The sequence below is a fragment of the Lolium perenne genome, chromosome 7 (assembly GCF_019359855.2).
Source record: "Lolium perenne isolate Kyuss_39 chromosome 7, Kyuss_2.0, whole genome shotgun sequence".
NCBI lineage: Eukaryota > Viridiplantae > Streptophyta > Magnoliopsida > Poales > Poaceae > Lolium > Lolium perenne.
Window position 1 is genome coordinate 142008765 of NC_067250.2, and position 10903 is coordinate 142019667.

Consider the following 10903-nt stretch of genomic DNA (forward strand, 5'->3'; position numbering starts at 1 on the left):
AGGAACAAGGCCTAGGGATTAGACTTTCACTAGTGGACACTCTCAACTTTGATCACATAACAGAATAGATAAATGCATACTCTACACTCTCTTGTTGGATGATGAACACCATTGCGTAGGATTACACGAACCCTCAATGCCGGAGTTAACAAGCTCCACAATTCAATGTTCATATTTAAATAACCTTAGAGTGCATGAAAGATCAACACAACTAGACCAAGTACTAAAATAGCATGCACACTGTCACCTTCACACTATGTAGGAGGAATAGATCACATCAATACCATCATAGCAATAGTTAACTTCATAATCTACAAGAGATCACAATCATAGCCTACGCCAAGTACTAATACGGATGCACACACTGTCACCATTACACCGTGCAGGAGGAATAAACTACTTTAATAACATCACTAGAGTAGCATGCAGATATATTGTGATACAAAACACATTGCAATCATAAAGAGATATAAATAAGCACTTCACTATGCCATTCATAACAGTGAATAAGTATTCTGTGAAATATAGCCTAAGAGACCCACACGGTGCACACACTGTCACCTTTACACACGTGGGACAAGGAGTCTCCGGAGATCACATAAGTAAAATTCACTTGACTAGCATAACGACATCTAGATTACAAGCATCATCATATGAATCTCAATCATGTAAGGTAGCTCATGAGATTATTGTATTGAAGTACATAGGAGAGAGATGAACCACATAGCTACCGGTACAGCCCCGAGCCTCGATGGAGAACTACTCCCTCCTCATGGGAGACAGCAGCGTTGATGAAGATGGCGGTGGTGTCGATGGAGGAGCCTTCCGGGGGCACTTCCCCATCCCGGCGGCGTGCCGGAACAGAGACTCATGTCCCCCAGATCTTGGCTTCGCGATGGCGGCGGCTCTGGAAGGTTTCTCGTACCGTGGCTTTTTCGTATCGAGGTTTTAGGTCCAGGGGCTTTATATAGGCGAAGAGGCGGCGTCAGGAGGTCGAAGGGGCGCCGACACTATAGGGGGGCGCGGGCCCCCCGTTTGCCGCGCCGGCCTAGGGTTTGGTGGGCCTGTGCCCCCTCTCTAGCGGTTCTCGGGTGTTCTGGATGCTTCCGGGCAAAATAGGAACCTGGGCGTTGATTTCGTCCGATTCCGAGAATATTTCTTTACTAGGATTTCTGAAACCAAAAACAGCAGAAAACAGGAACTGGCCCTTCGGCATCTCGTCAATAGGTTAGTTCCAGAAAATGCATAAATATGACATAAAGTGTGCATAAAACATGTAGATATCATCAATAATGTGGCATGGAACATAAGAAATTATCGATACGTCGGAGACGTATCAGCATCCCCAAGCTTAGTTTCTGCTCGTCCCGAGCAGGTAAACGATAAACAAAGATAATTTCTGGAGTGACATGCCATCATAACCTTGATCATACTATTTGTAAAGCATATGTAGTGAATGCAGCGATCAAAACAATGTATATGACATGAGTAAACAAATGAATCATATAGCAAAGACTTTTCATGAATAGTACTTTCAAGACAAGCATCAATAAGTCTTGCATAAGAGTTAACTCATAAAGCAATAAATTCAAAGTAAAGACATTGAAACAACACAATGGAAGATTAAGTTTCAGCGGTTGCTTTCAACTTGTAACATGTATATCTCATGGATAATTGTCAATGCAAAGCAATATAACAAATGCAATATGCAAATATGTAGGAATCAATGCATAGTTCACACAAATGAGAGAAATAGGTGAACTGACTCAACAATCAAAGTAAAAGAATGGTCCTTCAAAGAGGAAAGCATCGATTGCTATATTTGTGCTAGAGCTTCTATTTTAAAAACATAAAGAGAGCATAAAAATAAAGTTTTGAGAGGTGTATGTTGTTGTCAACGAATGGTAGCGGGTACTCTAACCCCCTTGCCAGGCAAACCTTCAAAGAGCGGCTCCCATTTTATTTTATTTTTGGGTGGTACTCCTTCCAACCTTTCTTTCACAAACCATGGCTAACCGAATCCTCGGGTGCCTGCCAACAATCTCATACCATGAAGGAGTGCCTTTTTATTTTAGTTTTATTATGATGACACTCCTCCCAACCTTTGCTTACACAAGCCATGGCTAACCGAATCCTTCGGGTACCGTCCAACAATCACATACCATGGAGGAGTGTCTATTTTTTTTGTTAATTAATTTGGGACTGGGAATCCCATTGCCAGCTCTTTTTGCAAAATTATTGGATAAGCGGATGAAGCCACTAGTACATTGGTGAAAGTTGCCCAACAAGATTGAAAGATAAACACCACATACTTCCTCATGAGCTATAAAACAATGACACAAATCAGAGGTAATAAATTTTGAATTATTTAAAGGTAGCACTCAAGCAATTTACTTTGGAATGGCGGAGAAATACCATGTAGTAGGTAGGTATGGTGGACACAAATGGCATAGTGGTTGGCTCAAGGATTTGGATGCATGAGAATTATTCCCTCTCGATACAAGGGTTAGGCTAGCAAGGTTATTTGAAACAAACACAAGGATGAACCGGTGCAGCAAAACTCACATAAAAGACATATTGTAAACATTATAAGACTCTACACCGTCTTCCTTGTTGTTCAAACTCTATACTAGAAATTATCTAGACCTTAGAGAGACCAAATATGCGAACCAAATTTTAGTATGCTCTATGTATTTCTTCACTAATAGGTGCAAAGTATATGATGCATGAGCTTAAACATGAGCACAACAATTGCTAAGTATCAAGTTATTCAAGACATCATACCAACTACTACATGTAGCATTTTCCGTTTCCAACCATATAACAATTTAACGAAGCAGTTTCAACCTTCGTCATGAAAATTAAAAGCTAAGAACACATGTGTTCATACGAACCAGCGGAGCGTGTCTCTCTCCCACACAAGCATTTATCTATTATATTATTAAAACAACAAACAACCAACGGTGGAGATTTCTCAACTTAAAGTCATTAAACGCCAACGGTTGAGATTAATGAACTTCACATAAGCAGTTCCTCGTACGGCGCATTATCTCTTCCCGTTTTCGTTGCCGCCACCAAACAGGAATTTAGTTTGTTCGTCACGGCTCAGGTTAATGAACTTGGCATGTAAGCAGCTGCACGTGCGGCGTTTTATCTCTTCGCGTGCAATCAAACATGGATTTAGTTTGTTGGTCAGTTTTCTTGATTTACGGAAAGCCAGTTCTGCCAAATTATATATCCAAACAAGACCATAACGAATCAATCAAAACCGATCGTTTTCCGTTTAAATTGTTACCCCTCCATACGTAAGTCCGGCCGTATATATCTCCTCCTTCTAGCGATTCCCGCAGGCAAACATGGATTTAGTTTGTTGGTCAGTTTTCTTGATTTACGGAAAGCCAGTTCTGCCAAATTATATATCCAAACAAGACCATAACGAATCAATCAAAACCGATCGTTTTCCGTTTAAATTGTTACCCCTCCATACGGAAGTCCGGCCATATATATCTCCTCCTTCTAGCGATTCCCGCAGGAAACAAGAAGGAAGCATGGACAAACAACGATCAGCAATGCCATCTCCCGCCGATAAAGTCAATCTTGCGCCTGATCCCTATGATATGAGATTGATCCCGATGACGGTCGCGACGCTCAACTCCCGCCGTCAAAGATCGACCACGCTGGATCAGCAATGCCATCTCCAGCCGATGAAGTCGACCTTGCACCTGATTCCTATCATATGAGATTGATCCCGATGCCGGCCGCGAAGCTCGAAAGATCAACCACCGCCGGCGTTGTGGGGCACGTTGGCATGATTAGCACATTGTCCGGAAAGCGGAAAGAGGTGCTGGAGCGATTAGACTTGGCACTGATGCGTTTATGTTCAGCACCAACTCCGCCGAGATGAAGGCTGCGGTGGGCACCATGCACGGCATGCTCCGACGTGTGGACGTGATTATGTGAACCCGTACCTCCTGCTCCTCAGGCCCAACTACAAGATGATCCTGATCGACATCCCCAAGAAGCACATGTTGATCATTTCCTTTACTCTTATTGGCGGTAAGTCCTACTCTTCAACTTGACTCAACAGAAAATCTGGGGATCTTACTGGTCTATCTTTGTGGCAGATCAGTATTGCTATGGAACATAAGAAGTTGCAGGGCGAGCGTCAGGGGAGACACGTAGGTTGCTTGGCTTTACCATCAATCATGGCAAGATTGGGGATGCCGAGGTGATCGGCGTGCTGCTCTTCAAGCGAGCAGGTCGCACCTTGCACTTGCATCGAGCCACGCATGTGGATTTCTAAAACATGGCAGCAGTGGCCGCATGCATGGCATGCTAATTTGGCTCAGGATGTTTTAGGCTCACAAAGGATGGCTCTGAAAGCATCCGCTTATTTTCTACAACTGAGAAAGGTTCTGGATATGTTCATTGTGTTCCCAAGCATTACAACAAGATGAACCAGCGCATTGCCAATTTTCCAATTCTATTTAGTTGTATAAAATGAAAAAAGCAGTTGTAGTTTTACACGTAGTCTGGAAGTCCATAGGTAACTAATTAAAAATGAACATTACCGGTTGCAGTAATTTGGAATATAAAAATAAATAGTTTAGCATTTTTATTACCCATGTATATACATAATGTAGTGGAATATGAAATCATCAAAGAGAGAAAATAAAGCTCACCAAACTCAAGTAGTTTCCCTGCTTCTTATATATACAGAAATTTAACACTTTCCTTATTGCCTCTCAGTCCATGTATTGTATTCCACTCATATATTTAATCGAAACATACACTAATTACAAACAGCTTCTCAATGAAGCCACCAAAAGAGAAAATTAAGCATAGATAACAAGATTTTTAGTCCGTTAATGAGACTTAAAATTAGACAATTCGAAATTGCTGGCTTTTTTTAGAGAATGTGGCACTTTATTGATCAAATAGAATTGCAGCACCCATTTTTAGATTAAACTTCAATATGCCACCGCAGGATTACTTCAAAGATTATATATTTGATACCAACCAGTTGACCAATGTGTGAAATACCAAGGGCCATTGCTGACTAGAGTTATGCAGGCCATGCATCTTTAATTATGTTTACCAAAGGGCCTTGCATTCGCTAGAAAAGGGACTTGCATTGTACTTTGCAGCTGTGAAAAAGCGGGCCAAAAATCTTTAATTCTCCAATGTGACACATCAAATAACGTATCAATAATAAACTTAATACCAATTTTCATAAATTTTCTTATCAAGCTCCAAAAGTTTAGTACATAGTTTAATTGAACATTATTTTCCAGCGAACAAATAACCACCCGACAAAACAATACCAAATCTAGCCGCACAAACGTGCGGGTCACCCTGCTAGTTCAAACTAAAACAAAAACAAACAGACGCTCCAAGTAAAGTACATAAGATGTGACCGAATAAAAATATAGTTTCAAGAGAAGGAACCTGATAATTTGTCGATGAAGAAGGGGATGCCTTGGGCATCCCCAAGCTTAGATGCTTGAGTCTTCTTGAAATATGCAGGGATGAACCACCGGGGCATCCCCAAGCTTAGACTTTTCACTCTTCTTGATCATAGTATATCATCCTCCTCTCTTGACCCTTGAAAACTTCCTCCACACCAAACTCAAAACAACTCATTAGAGGGTTAGTGCATAATCAAAATTCACATGTTCAGAGGTGACACAATCATTTTTAACACTTCTGGACATTGCCCAAAGCTACTGGAAGTAAATGGAACAAAGAAATCATTTCAACATAGCAAAAGAAGCAATGCGAAATAAAAGGCAGAATCTGTCAAAACAGAACAGTTCGTATTGACGAATTTTATTGAGGCACGAGACTTGCTCAAATGAAAATGCTCAAATTGAATGAAAGTTGCGCACATATCTGAGGATCACTTACGTAAATTGGCATAATTTTCTGAGTTACCTACAGAGAAAACAGCCCAGATTCGTGACAGCAAATAAATCTGTTTCTGCGCAGTAATCCAAATCTAATATGAACCTTACTATCAACGACTTTACTTGGCACAACAAAACACTAAACTAAGATAAGGAGAGGTTGCTACAGTAGTAAACAACTTCCAAGACACAAATATAAAACAAAGTACTGTAGCAAAATAACACATGGGTTATCTCCCAAGAAGTTCTTTCTTTATAGCCATTAAGATGGGCTCAGCAGTTTTAATGATGCACTCGCAAGAAATAGTATTTGAAGCAAAAGAGAGCATCAAGAAGCAAATATGAAACAAATTTAAGTCTAACATGCTTCCTATGAAAAGGAATCTTGTACACAAATAAATTCATGAAGAGCAAAGTGACAAGATCAGGAAGATAAAACAAGTGTAGTTTCAAAAATTTCAGCACATAGAGAGGCATTTTAGTAACATGAAAATTTCTACAACCATATTTTCCTCTCTCATAATAACTTTCAGTAGCATCATGAGCAAACTCAACAATATAACTATCAAATAAAGCATTCTTATCATGAGTCTCATGCATAAAATTATTACTCTCCACATAAGCATAATCAATTTTATTAATTGTAGTGGGAGCAAATTCAACAAAGTAGCTATCATTATTATTCTCATCATCAAATATAGGAGGTATATTGTAATCATCATAAAATTTACTCTCCATAGTAGGTGGCACCAAAAGACTACTATCATTATAATCATCATAAATAGGAGGCAAAGTATCATCAAAGTAAATTTTCTCCTCCACGCCCGGGGGACTAAAAAGATCATGCTCATCAAAGCCAGCTTCCCCAAGCTTAGAATTTTCCATAGCATTAGCAACAATAGTGTTCAAAGCATTCATATTAATAACATTCCCATTAGCATGCATATAAAGTTCCATGGGTTTTTTAATTCTCTCTTCAAACACATCATGTCCTAATTCAAGATAAAGTTCATAAAGATCTCTCATATTTTTGTTGTTTTCCATTATGCCTTACTAGTGTAAATAAGAAACAAAAAGATGCAATTGCAGGATCTAAAGGAAATAGCTTCGAGCACAAACACAATGGCGCTAGAAAAGTACTGTTACCTGGAACCGAAGTATGAGTGCCTTTTACCTTTCCTCCCCGGCAACGGCGCCAGAAAATAGCTTGATGTCTACGCCCCCTCCTTTTCCTGTAGACAGTGTTGGGCTTCCAAGAGCAGAGGTTTGTAGAACAGCAGCAAGTTTCCCTTAAGTGGATCACCCAAGGTTTATCGAACTCAGGGAGGAAGAGGTCAAAGATATCCCTCTCATGCAACCCTGCAACCACAAAGCAAGAAGTCTCTTGTGTCCCCAACACACCTAATAGGTGCACTAGTTCGGCGAAGAGATAGTGAAATACAGGTGGTATAAATAAGTAGTAGCAATGGCACCAGAAAAGTGCTTTGCCCAGGACAGTAACAAGCAGTAGTAACGCAGCAGTAGTAACGCAGTAAAACAGTAAACAAGCAGCGATAGCAGTATTTAGGAACAAGGCCTAGGGATTAGACTTTCACTAGTGGACACTCTCAACTTTGATCACATAACAGAATAGATAAATGCATACTCTACACTCTCTTGTTGGATGATGAACACCATTGCGTAGGACTACACGAACCCTCAATGCCGGAGTTAACAAGCTCCACAATTCAATGTTCATATTTAAATAACCTTAGAGTGCATGAAAGATCAACACAACTAAACCAAGTACTAACATAGCATGCACACTGTCACCTTCACACTATGTAGGAGGAATAGATCACATCAATACCATCATAGCAATAGTTAACTTCATAATCTACAAGAGATCACAATCATAGCCTACACCAAGTACTAACACGGATGCACACACTGTCACCATTACACCGTGCAGGAGGAATAAACTACTTTAATAACATCACTAGAGTAGCATGCAGATATATTGTGATACAAAACACATTGCAATCATAAAGAGATATAAATAAGCACTTCACTATGCCATTCATAACAGTGAATAAGTATTCTGTGAAATATAGCCTAAGAGACCCACACGGTGCACACACTGTCACCTTTACACACGTGGGACAAGGAGTCTCCGGAGATCACATAAGTAAAATTCACTTGACTAGCATAATGACATCTAGATTACAAGCATCATCATATGAATCTCAATCATGTAAGGCAGCTCATGAGATTATTGTATTGAAGTACATAGGAGAGAGATGAACCACATAGCTACCGGTACAGCCCCGAGCCTCGATGGAGAACTACTCCCTCCTCATGGGAGATAGCAGCGTTGATGAAGATGGCGGTGGTGTAGATGGAGGAGCCTTCCGGGGGCACTTCCCCGTCCCGGCGGCGTGCCGGAACAGAGACTCCTGTCCCCCAGATCTTGGCTTCGCGATGGCGGCGGCTCTGGAAGGTTTCTCGTACCGTGGCTTTTTCGTATCGAGGTTTTAGGTCCAGGGGCTTTATATAGGCGAAGAGGCGGCGTCAGGAGGTCGAAGGGGCACCGACACTATAGGGGGGCGCGGCCCCCCCTTGGCCGCGCCGGCCTAGGGTTTGGTGGGCCTGTGCCCCCTCTCTGGCGGTTCTCGGGTGTTCTGGATGCTTCCGGGCAAAATAGGAACCTGGGCGTTGATTTCATCCGATTCCGAGAATATTTCTTTACTAGGATTTCTGAAACCAAAAACAGCAGAAAACAGGAACTGGCCCTTCGGCATCTCGTCAATAGGTTAGTTCCAGAAAATGCATAAATATGACATAAAGTGTGCATAAAACATGTAGATATCATCAATAATGTGGCATGGAACATAAGAAATTATCGATACGTCGGAGACGTATCAGTCCGCCGGTTGCCGCCTCGCTGGAAAATGCGTCCACGCCGGGAATCGAAATCGCCGACGCTGTTGCGCGAAGCACCGGGCAAATGCCCGCCACTTCGCGTCGGAGGACGCTGCGCTATTCGGGAGGCGGAGAATTCGTGGACGAGTACACCAGACCAACGATTGCGTCGCTTCCATGCAACCTTCCATGCAACCGTCGCATGAGTGCTCGCCGAGGACGACGTGCCAAATTCCATCACCGGCAGTTATTCTATTCCGACAAGAAGACGCAAGGAAACAGTGCAAAGATTAGTCATCAATCTGAACCCAGTCTCTAGTAATCAATACGATGCACTAAAAAATTGAAAGAGTGCATGTGTTCGCATGCCAATTGATCTATGCCAATCCATTTTTCCGTCCTGGTCGTGGATGAGATGCGGAGACATTGCTCCTGATTGATTTTCCATTGGCGGGACAACAATTTTAGCAAAAGTGCTCTTAGTAGAATCTATGTGCTGATAACGTGTTAGAGTTAGAGAGAAGAGACACAAAAAAATGGAGCAAATGATTCTCTCATGCTGTGTTTGGTTGCAATGAATTGAGCTCTGAATTGAATTGGCAATGGAAAACCAAATCAACCAATTCAATGGAATACCACAAAGAGTGTTTGGATGCGCGTGGTATTCAACTACAGAATTCAGATTTCAATGGAATACCAAATCCTGTTTGGATGTCACATGTGTGGAATTGAGAGTATTTTTGACTTTGAACAATATAACATATGTAATATGAATGAAAATAGCACAAATAGCAGAAAGTGGACAATTATGCTTACAAATAGTAGAAAGTGGATACATTATGTCTTACGAATAGTAGAAAGTGGATACATTATGTCTCACAAATAGCACAAAGTGGATACATTATGTCTCACAAATAGCACAAAGTAGATACATTATGTCTCACAAATAGCACAAAGTGGATACAGTACGTCTCACAAATCATCAAGGCAAGGTCATGAGCCATACCTTCCTCAGTTCCATGGGTAGTGCCATGAGTGATTCGAAGGTGCGCTCGTTGGCCGTGACCTTCCCATAAGCTATCAACAGCTCATTACCCACCAAATCTGGTATTTTCTTTAGTTCAACCAAGATTTCAGATGAAGGAGTAACCTTTGGTGCTGCTGGTGGTGGTGGTGGTGGTAGTGGGGCGGTTGAGTTCAAAGCCTCCTCAAACGTCATTCTCAGCTCTCCCACCATGCTCATGATAGCATCAGCAGTGCGTTGCTTCTTCTTCTTAGGCAGCTCAGGAGTTTCTTCATCATCCTCAACCACCACCTGAGGAACGGATGAGGATCCAACTTGAGCACACTCACCTCCTGTCCTTGCACCTGCACCCGTGGCATGGTCTTTTGAATATATAGTAGAGATAGCTTGCCAATTCTTCACTTCTTTGTACCTATATGGAGCTGCATCCTTGTTTGCCTACATAATATGCACATATATTCGAGATGATGTTCAAGTTCAAAAGAATGCATAGTCAAGTTGCAAAAAATTAGTATGTTACATACCTCCACATATCTAGCCCACACTTCATCACTGTCAACACTCACCATGTTATTATCCCAATCCCATCCAAAGCCACTCTGGGAAAGCATCTTGTTGATGACTTCATAATGCTTGTCAAATGTTTTAATTCTTGCTACTATCTTGTCTTTGTTGATGACAATATTACATGTCTCCTTCACATGCTTTATGCAAGCATTGTACACATGTGGCTTCCAATCATTTTGTGCATGGTCACCTCTGTTGTGATGGTCAACAAGAACGGACAATAATGCAGTGTCCATCTCATTAGTCCACACAAGGTAAGTCCTACTAGCCTTCTTATTTTTGAATATGCATAGCCCAAATTCATATTAACATGGAAGCATTAACATTATGAACAACAAGTATGCATAGCCCAAGTTCATATCTCATATTTTGCATAGCCCAAGTTCATATCTCATAACACAAAACATGAATTTCGAACCTTGGTCGCAACACGAATTGGTCTCAGCACTTGTTCTCCTCAACTTCTGCAAAAATCGAAATAAATTTGTTGTCAGTACATACTCGG

At 41.3% G+C, this 10903-nt stretch overlaps 1 protein-coding gene across 1 annotated transcript; it reads right to left on the bottom strand.

Moving 5' to 3' along the window:
- Window positions 1-9677: 9677 nt before the first annotated feature.
- Window positions 9678-10668, bottom strand: LOC127318702 (uncharacterized). Its single transcript, XM_051349175.2, has 2 exons — window positions 10356-10668; window positions 9678-10269 (listed from the first exon to the last, which is right to left on the bottom strand). Exons 1-2 carry the CDS (start codon window positions 10632-10634, stop codon window positions 9790-9792), a joined length of 759 nt encoding a protein of 252 aa, XP_051205135.1. The 5' UTR covers window positions 10635-10668; the 3' UTR covers window positions 9678-9789.
- Window positions 10669-10903: the final 235 nt, after the last annotated feature.